This window comes from Myotis brandtii, unplaced genomic scaffold, assembly GCF_000412655.1.
Source record: "Myotis brandtii unplaced genomic scaffold, ASM41265v1 scaffold165, whole genome shotgun sequence".
In the NCBI taxonomy this organism is placed as follows: domain Eukaryota; kingdom Metazoa; phylum Chordata; class Mammalia; order Chiroptera; family Vespertilionidae; genus Myotis; species Myotis brandtii.
In genome coordinates, this window is record NW_005356042.1 from 8,763,008 (window position 1) to 8,783,355 (window position 20,348).

The 20,348-nt window shown below is 41.5% G+C and overlaps 2 protein-coding genes across 2 annotated transcripts in view; both read right to left on the reverse strand.

The window, feature by feature from the left end:
• The window catches only part of CDH13 (cadherin 13), an 813,406-nt gene that overhangs the window by 215,525 nt on the left and 577,533 nt on the right, over nucleotides 1-20,348 (reverse strand). The window lies entirely within an intron of this gene.
• Nucleotides 16,048-16,618, reverse strand: LOC102256669 (KHDC3-like protein). Its single transcript, XM_005862645.2, has one exon. The coding sequence runs from the start codon at nucleotides 16,616-16,618 to the stop codon at nucleotides 16,175-16,177; it is 444 nt and encodes a 147-aa protein (XP_005862707.1). The 3' UTR covers nucleotides 16,048-16,174.

The following is a 20,348-nucleotide window of genomic DNA, read 5'->3' on the forward strand; positions in this document are numbered from 1 at the left end:
CAAAGGCTCCATTCCTTTTTTTAAAATATATTTTTATTGATTTCAGAAAGCAAGGGACAGGGAGAGAGAGATAGAAACATCAGTGATGAGAATCATTGATTGGCTGCCTCCCGCATGCCTCAAACTGGGGGTTCAAACCTGCAACCTGCACATGTGCCCTGACCAGGAATCGAACCATGACCTCCTGATTCACAGGTCGACACTCAACCACTGAGCCATGTCGGCCAGGCAAGGACGCCATTTCTTAATCTAGCCAAAGCCCTAACTAACAATGTTGGCTGAGGAAGGGTTCTGTGCATGAATTTCCATTGTAAATCATTCAGGTTTGGCAGTAATATTCTCTTAAAGCCTTTTAAAGTAACAGTGTCCCTGCCATTTGCTCATCCTAAAAACTCCTACTCCCTTTATGAGGAAATTAAATGCAATTTTCAAGTTTGAAGGTCTTCTTGTAGGTGATTTCCAGATAAGATGAGGAACCTCTGTGGGAGCTTGAAATATATGTTTTTAAAAAGCCAGGACTTATTAACGCTGACTTTAGTCTCATTTATGTTTTCTCTGATCAAACAGAGATTTTTCACTTTCCACAGGCATAAGCAACTTGCTAATAAATCCCCTAAAAGGTTCATCCCTGGCTTTCAGCTAAGCACAAATTATATATGTTTGGGAAGACAAAGGCTAATCTTTAATTTGACAGTAATTATAAGAGCTGGAGTTTTCTTTGTTAAAGTAGAAAAAAATATATTGAATAAGTAATAAGATATAAAAAGTATGTTAAGGCATACTTATCCCTGATTTTTCTAAAATATATTTTACAAAAGCATATTTTAGAGCATTTACACGAGAACCGTTTGACTTGTGATTGAGATCATCTACGCCAAAGATTTACACACAACCATTTTTAAAAAATGCAAATTATGAAAGTGACATGCTGTAATGTCCTCATCAATCATAAAAAATACATATTTTGAATGCGTGTTGAAATGTATAATCTATACTCCATGGATCTCAGCATGAGAGCACTGCCAGAGCCCGCTACAGTGCAGCACATGTATTATCACAAACTAATTCCTTCCCTGCTCTGATGCTATCACACAATGACAGTGCTAAGACGCTGGTCGGAGCCACAATGTTTCTGGGGAGAAGAAAATATCTTCTTCATTTAATCTCATAGGCACACAAGAAAAGGAAGGCCGGTGGGGGAGTGTGTGTGCATTGTGTGCCTGTATGTGAGTGTGTGCATGGATGTGCCTGTGTGTGCCTGTGTGTGTGATGTGGGGTATCTTTCTTTTTTTTCAAGGTTAGCAAAAATATTTATTATAATACGTTTCCATTTCTATTAGTAAAGTGGCTGAATCGTATCCCCTTACCTTTCCAGATACTGAAGGAGTACAGTTTATTGTATTTTACTTTTTACCAAATACAATGAAACCTTGAGGGAGGAAAGTCATGGTTAAATAGAGTTTTCATGGCCTGAAAAATTGGATGTGCCCATTAGTAAAATCTCCTTAAAATGTAAAGTTGAAGCGACATCAAAACTACCCACACATCTGTGGAAGTGTGTAGGGTGGAGGTATTTGGGAATATTCCTGCTGCTTTAAGACTCTATTAGTGAAGAGAAAGTTGCTTTGAACTGACCTTTCTCCTCCCAGAAGCACAAAAATATAAAATTAAATAATGGGAAGGGGAAATAATCATGCAAGGGATAAATCAGGCCTGTAGTGGAACTCAACTTGATCCACATGATCACTCAAAGAGGAGTGGGGGAGGGGCTGGCAGGTAAGGGAGCTGGGATAAAAGCTGGGATTTTTCCCATAATTCCTCATTGTCACATAAGAAAGGCCTAACCCTCCCAGAGCACATGACATATATATATTTCTGGGATTAGATTAAAAACTTCAAGACACCAAAACTCCTGGGTACCCATTTAGATGAAAAGGGTTTCAGAGAAGAGACTTTGAACAGAAGTGCTCAAGCATAAGGCTCTCTGGTCAGTCCCCGCCTCCACATAGCTGAATGCCTAGGAACAGCCATTGGTAAATATGTCAAGGAATCAACTCACTCCTTGCTTCTATTTAAACCATGCTTACATCGTGGGAAGTCATCCAAAGCGGGGCAGTCCTTCTGACACTGGGGCAGGGACACCTACAAATGAGTCAGCCTCTGGTTTCACAAACTGACCTTACATTGGAACATTCTATTTTAGATGAGAAAAGCTTGCTGGTGTGGGAAATGCAAAGCTCACTGCAATTACACATACCTGGAGCTTAAAGAGAAGGCTCCTTTGCAAAATATGCAAAGTCGGAAAGTTCTGCCAGGAATAGAATGTTTTAAAGCTTGATGAATTACACACACATATGAGAGAGAGAGATTGCTATTGGAGCCTAGCTCACCCTTATTAGCAGCTTCAGTAAGGTGATTAAATTATCTGAATTTAATTACTAGCCTATTAACCCAGAGGATATCTGCTCCGATGCCTTCCTTATAAATGTCACATGCACTTTATCCCTTGCACAATATTATAACATGAGAATTAGCATTATTCCTCATTTCAGTTAACTTGTGTCAATGGGCATTTATAAAAGGTTCTTATTTATTTATCCAGCCAGCCAACATCCCATATATATTGAGTATCTATTACTTGATAGTCACGCTGTATTGACTGTGTCAGATCTAAGTAGCCAGTTCTTAGATTCTGATTTTCCCAGATGTATTATCATTTTTATCTAGATCTCTAGGGAATCCTGGAAACACCAGGAAAAACTGAAATGATCATCTCAAGCTCCCTTCCTCTCCTCAAACTGACGTCTTAACCAGTTACCTGGTTCCATTCAGACTCCTCCCAGAATTACCAGCACAGCTCTGTTCTCAGGATTCTGATCTTGCCCTGTTCTCCATCCTATTGAGTGGGTTGTTCCAGATGAACACACCCATCTAATTTTATATACTCCCTGCTTCAGACCTTTCAGTGGGTTGCCTGTTCCTTCAAAGTAAAACCTACATTTTTAGCATGGCTTATACCAGTGATGGCGAACCTATGACATGCGTGTCAGAGGTGACACGCGAACTCATTTTTTTGGTTGATTTTTCTTTGTTAAATGGCATTTAAATATATAAAATAAATATCAAAAATATAAGTCTTTGTTTTACTATGGTTGCAAATATCAAAACATTTCTATATGTGACATGGCACCAGAGTTAAGTTAGGGTTTTTCAAAATGCTGACACGCCGAGCTCGAAAGGTTCACCATCACTGGCTTATACGGTCCTTCATAATTCAACCTTACCTTCCCCTTCAGCCTAATGACCTGGAAATAGACTGGTCTCTATGCCACCCCTAAGACCTAGTCATATAAGAGTACTTGGAATTTCCAGAACAATTGTGATACTTCATGCCTAGGACTTGTGCACACCTTGGATGGCTCTCTCTACTCCTGATATTGACAGACTAGAGAGAGTCCTATTCATTCTACAAGACAGGCCAGGTCTAAAGTCCTTGGGGAGAACCTTTCCTGGTGACTGTGAAGGCTTATCCCTCAGTGCCTGTCCCACCCAAGAGGCCCATTCAAGCCTGCCACGAGAATCCTGTTCCCTCGTCACAGTCCAGTGGTCGGCAAACTCATTAGTCAACAGAGCCAAATATCAACAGTACAAACTAGAGAGAGTCCTATTCATTCTACAAGACAGGCCAGGTCTAAAGTCCCCGGGGAGAACCTTTTCTGGTGACTGTGAAGGCTTATCCCCCAATGCCTGTCCCACCCAAGAGGCCCATCCACGCCTGCCACGAGAATCCTGTTCCCTTGTCACAGTCTAGGTTAAGGGTAGGTTTCAGCAGTTCTCGCCTATGCTGAAAAGGTGAGTAGGTTTCAGCAGTTCTCGCCTATGCTGAAAACTATGGGGGAGGGGGTGGTTCTCCTTTCCATCCCCCTCTTTCTCAAAATGAGAAGATATCCTGTCTTTTCTCTCTGGTGTCATCATGTCAGCAATTGATGGAGCCCTGTTGGCACTAACTGGGAACTGGTGTTAGATGGGAAATGACAGAGGCTGTGATGGACCAGAGAGATGGAAAGAACCTGAGACCCTGATGAAACGTTTGAGCCACTATAGTTACTGAGTTTGCCCTTCTTCTGACCTCCTTGTTTGGTGCAATTTCTTTTTTCACTTAAGTTTAGGTCAGTTTGAGTTAGAGATTTCTGTTACTTGAAGCTAAAAGCTTCCTCACTTCATCGCCTTCTCTGCCACCCTGGCTCTTCCCTCCACTTGGCTCGGCGCCCCTCCTCAGTCTCCCCCTGCCTTCCCTTCTATGGCATTAATTTGCAGTTCTCCACTGACTATAAATCCCTAACAGCAGGGGCCATGATCTTATTAGTCTCTCCTCTCCCAGTTCCTGGTAAATAGCAGATTTTAGAAAACATTTCAGAAAATCAACTTTGCTGAATAACTACAAGTTAAGGAATACGAGTTGGGAGAAAATTGATATTGTACGTTTTCTTACACTGACTTAGTTTCGGGTATATAAGGACGCTGTGTGTGCTGTGTGAAAAATGCCTTCTCGACTTAAATGTTGGGTCCTGGCAATGTTATGAGTCAGGTTCAACCACTACTTACTGAGCATCTACTCTGTACCATAAACTTCTACAGATTCTGCCTGAATTGATTGTCATGGCATTGTCCCCAGTGTGAGTATTAGATTTCCTTCTTAAAGGTATAGAAAACTAAGACAGGTGGTAAAAGTAACCGCTAAAGCAGCCGTGGGCAAACTACGGCCCGTTTGAAATGAATAAAACTAAAAAAAAAAAGACCGTACCCTTTTATGTAATGATGTTTACTTTGAATTTATATTAGTTCACACAAACACTCCATCCATGCTTTTGTTCCGGCCCTCCGGTCCAGTTTAAGAGCCCATTGTGGCCCTCGAGTCAAAAAGTTTGCCCACCCCTGCGCTAAAGGGTGCATATTGAGTAAATAGAAGCAGGGTATAAAATCACAGTTTTGGCTTTAGGTTAAGAGCATTTTCTATGATGTTATGCAGTCAATAGCTGTGAACTATGAATGTTTATTTTGCACTAAGTTTTTTTGTGTTTTTTTTATCGCCCAGGATAGTAGTCCGTTCTTATCTTCAGTTTTGCTACCCTCAGTCTCAGTTATCTGCAGTCAACCATAATCTGAAACAGTAAGTGGAAAATTCCAGAAATAAACAATTCGTAAGTTTTAAATTGCTTGCCATTCTGAGGACGGTATTGTGATGAACTCTTGTGCCATCCTGCTCTGTCCCCTTGGCCCAGCATCTTCATTCTGTAGACACTCCCTGCCCGTGAGTCACTTAGTAACTGGCTCAGTTACCAGCTCTACTGTCAAGGTATCATGGTGCTTGTATTCACATAGCCCTTATTTTACTTAATAATGGTCTCAAAGCACAAGTGCTGTGAGGTTTGCAGTTCAGATATGCCAAAGAGAAGCTGTGAAGTGTTTCCTTTAAGTGAAAAGGTGAAAGTTCTTAAATTAACAAGGAAGGAAAGAAAAAATTCAATGCTGTTTCTAAGATCTACAGTAAGAACAAATCTTCTATCTGTGAAATTGTGAAGTAGGAAAAATTGTGAAGGGTGAGTACAGAACAATAAGATATTTTAAGAGAGAAGAGACCACTTTCACATAACTTTTATTACAGTAAATTGTTATAATTGTTCTATTTTATTATGTTGTTGTTAATCTCTTACTGTGTTTAGTTTAGAAACGAAACTTTATCATTGGTATCTATGCTTAGAAACAAGATAGCATATATAGGTTTGGTACTATCTGTGGTTTCAGGTATCCACTGGGGGTCTTGGAGTGTATCCCCTGGAGATGAGGGGGGACTCCTGCACTTACAACATCACGAGGTAGGTACTGAGATTACCTGCATTGTCCCAATAAGGGATGTTAGTAATGGACTAGCTGGGGTTCCAGCCTAATATGTGTCAGTCCAGAGCCTGAGACCTTAACCCCACAGAGGACAGAGGGCAGCATGAGACCAGGCATGGTCTTTAGAAAAATGAACACCCAAACTGGAGGTTTCAATATGTCTTCACAAAGCCTCCTCCTGCCATGAAAGTGACTTGCCCAGCGCACCTCCCCCTAAGTAGAAGGAGAAGGCCCAGTCTCATCTGGCGGTGGTTGGCCATCAGTCCATGCAGACAGGAAGCTCCATAATTAAACAAGGTGCTGGGTACAACTAGCACGATGCAGTTAAAAAGGGGAAATCACTGAGAGGGAGGCAGAGCAGGTAAATCTATTGAAAGAGTAAACGATTCTGCAAGAAAACCCTGAGTTACGTGTATCAGCTTAACATGTGTAGTGGAATGCCCACAAACTTCTTCAAGACACACATTCCCTTGCTGCCAGCCACATCTCCACTTATTTCTGTAGGTATTTTAAAGGTTATTTCTCAAAATATTATGAAATTGTACAATTTTATAGAATGTTATAAAAACATACACAACTTCACAATTGAGATTTACATTGTGAAATTTTGTGAAAAACTTCATTACATGTTAAAAATGAACTATAAGTCATTTTGAACTTCAAACACATTGCACATATATTTTCTATCATTCACATCTGTAATTAAATCTGAGTGAAAAGGTTATAGAACCTTAATTATAGGGTGCATTATAATGTACTCTAAGCCAAATTAAAGACCAACTTTTGAAATTATAACTTAAAAGTAATTTAAAATTTGAAATTATAATTTAATCTACAGAGAGGTGACTGATGGTTGTTTCAACCTATTTTTAAGCCACTTTATTGAGGTGCAATGGACGTATAAAAGCTGTACTTGTTCAATGTATACCGGTACAAACTGATGAGTCTGGAGATGACACACCCATGAAACCACCACCACAATCTATGCCTTAAGCATACCCATCACTTCCAAAATAGTAAGTTGTAAGCAGCCATGTCTCCTTTCACAAACTACCTCAGTAGTATGTGCCTTTCCTTCCTAGGATGTTCTAAACATGTCTCACCCCCAGTTAAGTATACAAATCTTAAAGATGCAGTTGGACAGTTTTTAAATATTGTCCAGATAAGAGATGTAAGTAATGGACTAGCTGGGGTTCCAACCTAATATGTTGATAGATATGCATATATAAACCATGATCTATAACTTTTTACATCCATTATAAAATGTTAAAGTTTGAAATCATATTTTGTGAGATCATTTGATATTTCATCCTGACCAGATACTAGGTTCTTGGAGGACAAAAACCACATTGGTTTTATTCAACAAGGGGCCCCAGTATGGTGCCCAGTATGGTGCTGAGCACACAATATTTGATCATACATGTTTGTTGAACCAACAAACAAACTGGGGGCAAGATGTAGCAATTTAGCTGACTCCTGGTTACTTGCCAAGGCTCAATTAACACCATTTTTAAATTTGAGATAACATCTTCTGTTCCTTCTTTCTAGATTTAAAAAAAATCAAATGAAAATATTGACATAGAAGTATGTGTAGTAAAATCCTGTATAAATAACATGAAGTGTATATTTATCAAATGTAACTATGTTGACTATTTCTTCATGTCCCTAAACTTAAAAAATGAGTCTAAATGTGAAGCCCCATGAATTTCTAGTACTTCTGACAACAAAGCAACATTTTCTAAGTTAACCTTTTTTTATTAACCAGCTTTGGTTTTGGCACTATCTGTAAGATCTGTGAACTTAGCATTGATTCCAAAGATGGTCTTTGGAATGATCCCCACTTCTTGATATTTACACAGTTGGAGAATCCCCTGCCTTGAGTGTAAGCTAAACCTAGTGACTGGCTTCTAAGAAGGTGGTCAAAGTAATGGGATGTCACTCCTGTAATTAGGTTACAAAAGACTGTGAATTCCACCTACCTGGTACTTCCTCAATTGCGCATGTTGATGAAGCAAGAGGCCCACATGGTAGGGAGCAGAGGGTGACCTCTAGCCAACACCCAGCAAGAAACTGAAGCACTCAATCTGACAGCCCACATGGAACTCACTCCTGCCAACAACCACGTGAGCTTGAAAATAGACCTTTCTTCAATTGAGCCTGAAGAGGACTAAAGCCCTGGCTGACAGGTTGATTGTGGCCTGTGAGAAACTCTTAAGCAGAGCTGAGCAATGCAAGACACCTGTCCTAAAGAACCCATCTATAATAATAAAAGGGTAATAAGCTAATTAGACCGGACGTCCTTCCGGACATCATTCCGGATGAAGCCCGGGTGAGAGTGAAGCCTCGGCCAGAGTGAAGCTGCCCGGGTCCTGGGTGCCTGCAAGCGGCCAGAGGAGGGAAGCACGGGTCCCAGGTGCCGGAGGGAAGCCGGTGCCGGCAGCTGGGGGAAGGAAGGCCTATTCTTGCACAAATTTTCGTGCATTGGGCCTATAGTATATTAATAACTGTGTGTTGTTTTAAGTCACTCAGATAATTTGTTATGCAGCAATAGCTAACTAATACAAGCTCCCTGAATTTCTAGTACTTCAGATTACAGTAACAATGACTCGCATTTCCAAGTTAGCCTTTTTGATCAGTGACTCTGGTTTGATCATTAGTCTATAACTAAACAAGAGAAGAATAACAAGATATTTTATTCAACACTTAAATGAGGGTCTTACAAAGTGCTGACACATAGGTGGTGCTCAATAAATATCTTTGCAATGACTGATGAATAATTAAGTAAAGCAAGTCATCTCTAGTGAAACTGAATGACAAGCCAGGGAAAACAGGTGAGGGATGAGGACCTGGGGGAAGATGGTGGCTCCTCCTATAGAGCAGAAAACAGAAAGAGAGCGCAAGCACTGCAACCAGGGAAAGTCTACATCTTCTGGGCCGTGACAAGAACAGGAAGCTTGATAGAGTAGTGCTATCTTTGTGCCCCATCTCTTACAATCTTCCTGCAAATGTATCTCTTTTTCCCCCCCATGGCCTAACATGGAACCCTAAACAACTCAAACATCAAAAATAAGGAATAAAATAAAGAGGCACATTGTGGTTGTTCAATGACTCTGCAATCATTAAAAAATGATGATATAGGTGACTTAGATATTACCTCCATTCAGACGGTATAACACAGGTTGCATGACTCCATTTCGGTAAAATTATATGTGTATTTACATACTAAAAAGTCTGGAAGGAGCTATATCAACATTGCTTATCTTGGGGTGGTGGACTATGGGTGATTTTTACTCTTTTTATGCTTTTTAGCACTTTCTAGTTTTTTTTAAGCTACAAACATGCATTACTTTTACACTTAGAAAAAAATAAAGGTTATTAATATTTATTGCTAAGTACATAAAATAAGGAGATGCCCTAAAGATAACACTTTCCTGTTATTACTGTTATTGGAAAAGACATCACATTGTGGAGAGTAAAACTCTGCAGCTCTTCTTCCTTGTTCCTGGAGCGGCAACATTCTTATGCAACCCTCTTCTGTGAGCCTCATCGGTGTAAAGGGATTTCAGTCTGGGCTCATCTGAGCCCCTAAACCTTAGGTCCTTCCTGGCTCAAAGGTAAACCAAGAGAGACTAGTGACCCTGCTGTTTTAAAAGATTTCTAAAGAAAATTCAGTTAGTCCACATTAGCTGCTTCCATATCAGAGCCTTACTTCGCAGGTTTTTTACGTCCTCAGGAAGCTTGGTTTGAACCCTATAACAGTATTCTCACTATTATTCAGTGCAACAGAATGTACTGAGCAGTTTGTTTAAACTTCTCTTTCCCTCTGTGAGGGATTAATTTTATATGTTTGGGGCAGAGCCCAGGGATCCATACTTCAACACAGGCACTCAAGAAATTTAGATACCTGTTGTGGAAGGGATACATATGGAGGCATACTGCTTTCAAAGGCTATCATTCTTGCTGGCTTGGTGCATTCTAAGATAAATATTTTTATCTGTATTGATATCTTCCATCTTTTTCCTGTTTTCAGTAACTGCACAGATCAGGAGATAGAAATATGTTTCTTCAAAAAGAGTCCAGATCTTACCTTGACGCAGTTGCAGGCATTTAAAAGTCTAGCTTGAATATCCTTTAACTAGTCTATTTACTCCATCCCTTTGGTCACCTGTCCATTTCTTCACCCATGGGACATATATTAAATATTTATGTGCTAAGCGTTTGCAGGAGGCAAGGCTTGCAAGGATTCACATCAAAGCCATATTGGACATTGAAATCTCCTTGACTGGTTGAAGTGTGTCACGTTCTATTGGACCGAAAGCCTGGCGTATACTACATATCAACGACTCTCCAACTTGTTGGCAAAAGAATGTGACTTCAAAGACCACGGAAAAGACTGCCTGGCATACAGAAGCCATCCAGAAAGTGTTCAATGAAAACAGGGTGCTGGTGCCTGGAGATCAGCTTCATTGCATTCATCCCTTCTCCTCAGTCTCCCTGCTCTTATCCACACCTTCTTGACCTCCTGCCAGTACTATTGTAATGAAAACAGATCCCCAGCCTTCCAGGCAGGCACCCCTCTCTCCTTCACTCCATCTCCCACATAGCTATTTCCAAGTACATACCTGATTTCACCATTTCTTTATTTAGAAAGCCTCCAATAGCTCCCTGACTTTCTCCAGTAAATGTTCTCAATCTATGGGATATTCCATCCCATCACAAAACAGGGTTCTATCATGATGGAAACACAAAGCACCCAGGTGACTGGCTCCAAATGCAATCTGTTATTGTATTTAAGAGTTGGAGTAAGTTGCAGAATATTCAAATTACAGTAATATTGGTTAGAGCACATTTTACTGTGAAACTATTATCCATCACAGAAATTGTGTGCCCTACCTAGGTCACTGGGATCCCATCAAGGGTGTCGTACTAATTAAGAACTTACAAATTCCCTGGAATACTATATAGCAGTAAAAAGAGACAACATGGAGGAACCTGCAGAGTATTATGCTAAGTGAAATAAGCCAGCCAGAGAAAGACAAGTATCACATGATCTCACTCATATGTGGAATCAAAAGAACAAAATAAACTGATGAACAAAATAGATCCAGAGATATAGAAGCACGGGACAGACTGTAGAATCTCAGAGGAAAGGTGGGGATGGGAGGGGTTTGGGAGGGTGGGAAGAGATTAACCAAAGAACTTGTATGCATAACCCATGGACACAGACAATAGAGTGGTGAAGGCCTGGGGCAGGAGGCAGGGGCAGGCTAGGAGGGGTCAATGGGGAAAAAAGGGACATCTACAATACTTTCAACAATAAAGATAAATTTTAAAAAGAGAACTTCCAACTTCCAACCTGGAGGGTAAATGTCTCGTGTTCCCACTACCATATCCTCTACTTCACCCTTAGGCAGACATCACTAACAGATCACAGACCAATTCCATTTTCCCCCTCTCACGTCTTATGCTATTCCCCTTTCTAAACACACAAGCCCTTAAAACATTCTCATTACTTGTCAGGCTTATTCTTCCTCACCCTGAACTGCTATGGTCAATCCCATATCTTGGCTCTTATCTTCCAGGAACTGACCACAGAATATACCTCCTGACTGCGGCACTGGTCATGTGACCTAGGGTACTATAGTGAATCACAGTGTGACTCCATTTTCTCATCGTACCACGGGAGTGTAATTTTAAGTTATAAGGAAATTATGAAGATTAAAAGAGAAAATGCAAATGAAATGCTTGGCATAGTTAGTAAGTGTGATAAAAGGGGAGAAGGCCTTGCAGGGGAGAGAAGCACAAAGAACAGGAGGGGAAGCATATCTTAAAACTATGTTCTGTGCTAGGTTAGAGGCATCCTCACCAAAGAAAGAATGCTAGGAATGTGGAAAGCCGCTGCTCAGACGCTCACCCTGTGAAATCATCTGTACATAGAAGGTTACAGAAGCTTTTCCAACAGAGATTTCATTCAAGGACCAGAGTTTTAGTTTTATGAAAGATTAATAGACTCATCCAGACACAACTTTAGTTCTCTCTATTACAAATAGTCTATCAATAGAAGCCAGATGATCCTTGGTTTCTCACTATAAGTGAATACATTTGCATTCTGGCTTACATATTCATCTCTCATGAGCTTAATTAATAAAAGTCCATTCCCAGATACAAATCACCTCTGGATGTATATCAAATCAGACTTCTAAGTCTATAAAGAAGATGACTATACTCTGGACTGTTGACACAGTAAAGTCTTCCCCTAAGTGACCTTATCTCAGAAAACAACTGACCTTCCCCAGATGCTAACTGACCACACCGAGCAACAACTGGGGGTTTGAGCTGTCTTGTCTTCCAATGGCAAGCCTGCCACATCCACCCGTATCTGCAAAGGCACAGCTCTCAAGTTAGAGCATGAGCCTCAGAAGTCATGGGTCAGGGCAGAGGTCTTTGCAACTTCAGCCCCTAACTCAGTAAGAATTCAGTAAATGTTTGCTGTTAAATAACTGAATGAAGACCTTTTATCTATGGCAAAGTAGATCTCTGACCTATCAGAGGATTTGGTCCTTATCAGATACATATAGTACAAAAAAGTATATCAGAAAAGCTCAATGAATTTTCTATTGCTGATCACCCCATCTTTAAAAAAATAGTACTTTAAAACAGAACACAATGTTACACAGTAATTATTGATGTGATAACATCTAATGTAATGTCCATGCCCTTATGCAATTGACCAAGTACCTGCTTAGTCACTTCAGTCCAAGGAATGTGTTTACAGTCATGCGCCCCTTAACAAGGATATATTCTGAGAAATGTGTGTAGTTAGACGATTTCGTCATTACACAAACATAATAGAATACACTTACACAAACCTAGATGGTATAGCCTACTGCACCTAGGCTACATGGGATAGCCTATTGCTCCTAGGTTACAAGCCTGTAAAGTATATTACTGTACAAAGCAACATGATATTAAATAAAGCACAAGAGAAAATGATGCAATTAAGAGACGCAGCAAACACTGGATGTATGGCTGCTGCTGAGTAACAGGGACCACTGTCTTACCGCAAACTTTTCCTTTTATAAGTAGAAAGAGTAGGCTCTAAAATAATTATAAAAAGCATAGTATAGTAAATACATAAACCAGTACCGAAGTTCTTTACTACTAAGTATTATGTATTGTACCTATTGTATGTGCTATACTTTTATACACTGGCAGCACAGCAGGTCTGTTTACACAGCATCACCACAAACACAAATGCGCTTCACAAATGCCTTGTGCTGTGTGACATTACCATGGCTACAATGGCACTAGGCAATAGAAATCTTTCAGCTCCATTATAATCTCACTAGAGGCTCAATGCACGAAATTCGTGCAAGAGTAGGCCTTCCTTCCCCTGGCTGCCAGCACCAGCTTCCCTCTAGCACCTGGAACCCGGGCTTCCCTCACAGCCGCGGCTTCATCCAGAAGGACGTCCGGTCTAATTAGCATATTACCCGTTTATTATTATAGATGGGACCACCATTGTATATGTGTGGTCCTTACCAAAATGTGGTTATGCAGTGCATGACTACAGTTATAGATTCAATCATTTATCCAATACCAAAAATCATGGCATCAAGGATTAGGACCTAATTACTGCATACAGGAACTATAAAACTGTTTTCCAAAAGCAAACATTAGCCCTGGCCATGTTGACTCAGTGGTTAGAGTGTCGGCCCATGGACCAAAGGGTCAAGGGTTGGATTCCCAGCCAAGGGCACATACCTCAGTTGCAGGTACCATCCCCAGCTCCAGTCGGGGCAGGAGCAGGAGACAACTAATCATTGTCTCTTCCTCATCAATGTTTCTCTCTCTCCTTCCCAACTCTCCCTCACTTCCACTTTCTCTCTCTCTAAAATAAACAAACAAACAAATAAATAAATAAATGGGAAAAATAACCTCAGATGAGGATTAAAAAATTTTACTTAATTATTTTTTTTGTCATTTTTTTAACTTTTTTCTTTTATTGCTTAAAGTATTACAAAGAGTATTACCCCATGTGAGTAGACTTGACCCTTGAACAACACATGGGTTGGGGTACTGACCCTTCGAGGAATTGCAAATCTAAGTATTACTACTAGTCAGCCCTCCGCATCCTCAGATTCCCAATCTCGAATCAAAAATACAGTTGACTCTTGAACAGTGTGTGTTTGAACTGTGAAGGGCACTTATAAAGAAAAAGGAATCAGTGTACAATTGAGCTAAACTATTAACTGTTCAAACTTTTACAATACAGACTTTCTAAGCATGCTCTAGAAAATGGCAATGCCAATTGATAGGGTTTTGTTTTTTTAAACGAATATCCCAATGATTTTAATTAAAATATTCTTGATATTTTATTATCTAAAAGAAATTGCCTTTTTTAAATAAAAAGGACACATATGTAATACCCTTTGTAATACTTTAAGCAATAAAAAAATTTAAAAAAAAATAAAAGAAATTGCCAACTTGGTAAGAATATTTGTTGGCCTTATCCGGGAGAGGTGCAGCTCTTGCCTTTGAATTAGGCAGACTTGTTCAAAACTGAAATAGAGGCTAGAAGACAGAGACATCTGAAGTGTATGTCATTGTGGCTGGTAGTTGCCCATTTTAATATCATACTTCAAGCAACTGCAGGGGAAGGGACAGCAGAAGTGGCAGAATGACATCAGCCCCCAAAAAGCTCCACATGAAAAAGTGACCCCAGAAGAGAACAGAAAGACCTAGAATAGGGGAAAATGAGAAGAAAATATAAACAAAATTAGAACCATCACAGTAATGAAGCTACTTCTAAGAGGTCTGCTGTGTGGAAGAGAAAACATCACTAATTCCTGCCGTGATTACGGTTGGATATTAATTGGGATTTACCGATGTCTGCATTCACGCTTCTCTTGACAGCTACGGACTTGTTAAAGCTCCCACAGAAACCGGCTGCATTGATCTTCTGTCTAGTTACTACCTGCCTCTTCTTAAATCTGTACTTTCTGAACTAAATGTAAACAAAGGTGGTAACATAAGCCAGCGGTGAAAAATACCTAGAGGACATTATAAGTGAACTCTGTTATGTAGATGAATCACTCACTCATATCCACTGGGAGCAGGTATGATTAAAAGTGATGTAATAAATTTGTATATTAAAAAATAACTTTGGGGAGTTTTGATCTGATCAAGGTGACTTTAGCTACATGGAAAATAATCATAGAAAACACTATTTGAATATACATGGGACCAACTGTACAAGATGTATTAAGAGGCAACTCAGGGCATTTTTTTAAAAAATTATTCAGGCAAAAGTCTCACTTGGCATAAATTCAGGTCAAAGTAAGTTGGAGTTGAATTATCCTCCTCTCCCTTGTTGTAACCTCTACTGGTTGTGAGTTATGAGGAGTCAAGGCTAGCTGTATTTTTAGTTACACCAAACAGAGTGAGGGCTACCAGGTAGCCTTTCTTTGCACCTTTGGAAATAATTCTACTAAAGGCTACATTGGGTTATCTTTCCATTGGGCTAACAAAGCATTCTCTGAAATTGCAAATGAAAAAATACCCATATCTGGGCCCAACACTAGAGCGGGGCCCTTGCACCTGCATTTTTAAAAAAAATATACATTTTATTGATATTTTACAGAGAGGAAGGAAGAGGGATAGAGAGTTAGAAACATCGATGAGAGAGAAACATCGATCAGCTGCCTCCTGCACACTCCCCACCGAAGATGTACCTGCAACCAAGGTACATGCCCTTGACCGGAATCAAACCTGGGACCCTTGAGTCCGCAGGCCAAGCTCTATCCACTGAACCAAATGGGTTAGGGCTGCACCAGCATTTTTTTTTTTTTTGGTAATTCAATTCTTTATTAAGAAAATTCGATTCTTTTGTTACAACTTTAGATTTGTGCTTGCAAACATTTAACATGTGGGTGGGGAGGGGAAACCAAGAACAACCCACACCACCCTTTACTTTCCCCAGCTTTTGCTGCAGAAGCAGGACCTAGAATAGGGCTCCAGAGAGGGGTTTTCACTTGAACCTTGCCTGGCTCGCGCTCCGAGGCCCCGAAATGCCTTCATAACCTGGGAACAGGCTCTGGGTAGTGTTGGGGGAGCTCTGGGTCTCCGCCTCCTAGACTGTGTTGGGGGACCGCTGGGTCCCCATCTCCCGGACAGCATCGGGGGACCGCTGGGTCGCCTTCTCTTGGACAGCGTTGGGGGACCGCTGGGTCGTGGCCTCCCGGACTTTGTCGGGGGATCACTGGCTCTTGGCCACTCAGACTTTGTCTGGGGAGGCCTGGAGCGCAGCCACCAGGACTGCATCGGAGAAGTTCCATGGCTCGGCCTGCTGGGCAGCGTTCTTCAGCGAACCTTGTGCCCGGAGTTGGCGGTAATAGTGAGCCAAGTTCATAATCATCTTGGACACATCCTTTTGGTAAGGAGGCCGGCCAAAGATCAGGATCTCAGCCTCGCCTTCGGGGTCCCACTGGTTAATGCGAAGCAGGGTCTGCGACACACACTCGACGTGCGGAATGTGCTCTCCACCGGGGCCGAAGATCGCTTCCACCAGCCACGCCTCTAGGTGAACCGTATTCGGGCTCTTGAGGTACTCCGTGTGGAACCAGTAGGGCTGCTTGGCGTTGTCGCCCAGCACCTGGAATGGCGTCCCGCCCCGCTGCTCCAGCTGCACGAGCGTGGGAAAGCGCTTGGTGGTGGCCATGCTGCTAAGGGACACGCAGACAGAGCCGGTGCAGGTGCAAGTGGGGAATTTTTATAAAGCACTCAGGTAATTCTGATGCATATCCACAATTGCTAACCACTGCTCTAAATAGAAGCCTACGGAGAAGTAAGGGACACGCAGACAGAGCCGGTGCAGGTGCAAGTGGGCCTGGCTACCACCTGCATTTTTATAAAGCACTCCGGTAATTCTGATGCGTACCCACAGTTGCTAACCACTGCTCTAAATAGAAGCCTACGGAGAAGCTGTTAACAGACATAGAAATAATGAGATTAATATAATTGGGTCCTGAAGTTGATGCTATGATTTCTAGCAGTTGAGGCCAATAGGGCCCAAGGTTGGGTTATGTCCTGTTCATTTCCTGACAACCAAATTAATGCCCATTCATATGCAGACAGTGAGCTCTTCCTGGTCCTGGTCTCCAGCGGAAATTTGTCTTGTTGGTTCTTGCAGACAGGGGAGCAGGTACCAGCCCGTGATGTGTCTCATTTCTCTTTCACAAAAGACTCCCTTGATGAATGTAGGAGTTTCCCATTTTTCTCTTTCAAAAGGGCAAGGCATGGTGGTGTTCCAAGCCCTTAAGAGAGCTGTAGAGAGCAGGCAATGTTAATGTGAGCCCAGGTAGGTTGATTTTTTTCTCCTGCAATAGAATTGACATCTCCATTATGCAAATCAAGGCGGTTGCTTAAAAGGATGCAGATACCATTGTCTTTTCAGTCCAATATCCTTCACTGTTTTACACTGCTGATTTCATCAACAGCATTAATTTCCATTCAGACCCTGGGTTCCCAGTGATTACTCTGCAGCTGCTCTTTCTGCAGAGAAATGGAGATGCGTCCACTTGAGTTTTATGAAAAGAAAAATAATTCATTTGGGGGGTATCGATATTTGTCGAAGACACTTTGGGAAAAGGTTAAGTAATCAGCTTCCAAACACAAGTCTTGGATGCATGTTTTCTTCCTGGTGACTCTCCGCGGTGTGAAATGTCACCGTTGAGAGGCCCTGCGTGCACAGCTGGCTCCTTCAGCTGGAGGGACAGCTTCCCGCAGCGAAGGTAGCCGCCTTATGCTTGCTCCGACGCCTTTGCACCTGCTCTTGTTTCCTCACGCCTTCCTTTTCCTTGTCCCTGAATGTGGCCCAAGCAATTGGCTTTAGACTTAATTTGATTCCCTCCACCTCCACCTAGTGTGGATTTGGGGCAGATTATTCAACTTCTCTGCTCTTCCGTTAATAAGAGACCCCAGGGTATAAGACTGCTAGGAATTAAAACAAGCCGGTGCAAGCCGAATTCTCAGGACAATGTCTCGCACACCCTCAACAATTCGGACTAACAAGTGAGTTAGCTATGGGGCTGGACAAGGGTGAGGAGAGTGAGGCACTTGCTTTCTGAAAGGAAGTAGCAAAAACTCAGTTATCAAGATAAATAATATTTTAATGCAATATTTTACCAATTCAAAATTAAGGCAGAAAACTGAGGATGGAAAAAATCCTCACAATTTTAAACAAAGACAGGATCAGTCACGGTGCCAAGACAAGCCATAGTGGAGCCTAAGGCAAAGGGAGATTCAGCAATACTGATGTTGTCTTTATTTAAACTTCTGGTATTTTGTTCATTATGGATTTATCTGCATTAATTTTGATCTTGCCTTTATTTAAACGTTTGATATTTTGTTCATCATGGATTTTTTTGCATTCATTTTGAGTTTTTAAAATGTTGCATTAAAATGTAATTTCTCTTCATGACAGGATTTTGGCCCTTCCGGCGAGTGTCTCAAAGATTTCATTCACTTCACCTTAGCTGGGCCTCTGCTGACAATTACCATGGCCCACAGGAAATCTGAGTTCACCCCAGCCCTGTGGGGACCCTCCTATATGCTGGGCTTCCCAAGTGCTCCACTGATTTTTGCTGGATGAGTGTGACTTATAAAGTAATTCGTGACTTTGCAAGCCTTTATGGCTTTTACACATGCATATCACAGTCTTCCAGGATAATCTGTAAGCTTTGTCTCATACAGGTGACCCGAAAATGGAGGAAAAGCATCTAAAAGATGAAAGGAAGAAGGGGTGTCCTCAGGGGTACCACCTATGGTTTTAAAGGTTGTAACATGCACAAGACAGTGGGCACACCAAGGGGACTGAAAATCCAGTTGAGTCCACCCACAGGTAAAGAATATATGTATTTTTGAATTTGACATTGTCACTTTCTGTAGCCCAAGTTGGAACATCTGTGAGGCTTCATATGACCAGAGGGGGAACCTTTTACTGCACAAAGACACCATATGGGCTAGCAAAGCCCTTGGGACAATATTCTTTGGGTTCACCCATAAATATGGAAAAAGTATTTGTCAAAGAAAAACCAACTCTAGTGTGGTATGTAACTGCAGCATGCAGAGGGGGTTCCCTGAAGCGAAAGAATAAAGTGGGAAGAGTAAAGGCTCTGCCGGGTCCTGGGCTGAGGGGGAATTGCTGGAAGTGCCTGGTGAGCAATCACCTGGAACCAGTTCATGCTTCCAACATGGGGAATGGGGGCAAGAAGGAGGGGTGCTCTGACAGCCTAGCTGGGCAAGTGAACTTGGACATGAGTCAGGGTGAAGGTATTCTGCAATAGCTCTTTGCTCTTTGAAGCCTGGAGCCAAAAGGGGGCACTGTGGGGCAGGAACCGCCCAGCCCTCCCACACTTCTTGGTCTGCATCGTTGGTCCCTGTTCTTCCCACTGCCCTCTAATGCCTGGTAATAATGAGTGGTGTTTAATTATTTCCTAATGATTCATTGGACATTTTAATGAGAATCTGGCCATTAAATTTACCAAAAGATCCAGAACATGTTCTAGAATCCAGTTACTTCAGTCACTTAGCAAAGCACTAAGATAGACCCCCATCCTCAAATGAATCCCCGAAAGTCAGCTCAGTCATATCACAAAGATGTCCCTCTTGGGTCTCTAAAACAACCGCATAATTACTTTCTCAAGCGTTTACTTAAAGGACAAAAATAATTAAAATCGCCAATGAGAAACTGACCAGGATCAGGTCACTTCAGGGAACAATGAGCACAGATAAAACCACATAATGACTTTTTCTTTTTTTCCATGAGACCTTGTTTCCATTTTTGTGTAGGACTTTAATGCATTAATATAGACGTTTTCTCTGTTGCCAAAGTGTCTACAGATAAGATCATGTGGACATCCTTTTGCCCCAGACAAAATGTACTTCCTCTAAAGGTTAGGAGCCATTCCAAAATAAAACAGAAACAAAAGGGGGAAATTATGTGTGAGAATAACTGGGTGCAGAAAGAAGGCCTCTGAACCAGAGCTAGCATTTGTACAGGGAGAGTGTGTGGGGAAGCCTGCCAGCTCTTTTATAATTAAAATACAGTCACAAGACATCTGCACCCAGCTCCACAGAACCTATCTACTTTCCTCACTTTATTAACAAAGTTATTTCACTATCCAACCCAGGGCTTTGTTTCAACTTATTCTGAAAAAGGTTTAAAAAAGGCACATATACATTATACTATGTAACATTATCTATACTAATAAAAGGGTAATATGCTAATTAGACCGGGAGACCTTCCAGGAGATCTTCAGAAGTCCTTCTGGACAAAGCCATAATGGCGGGGCTGAGGCAGAAGCAGTTAGGGGCGATCAGGCCAGGAGGGGAGGGCAGTTGGGAGTGATTAGGCCGGTAGGGGATGGGGGGGCAGTTGGGGGCAAGCA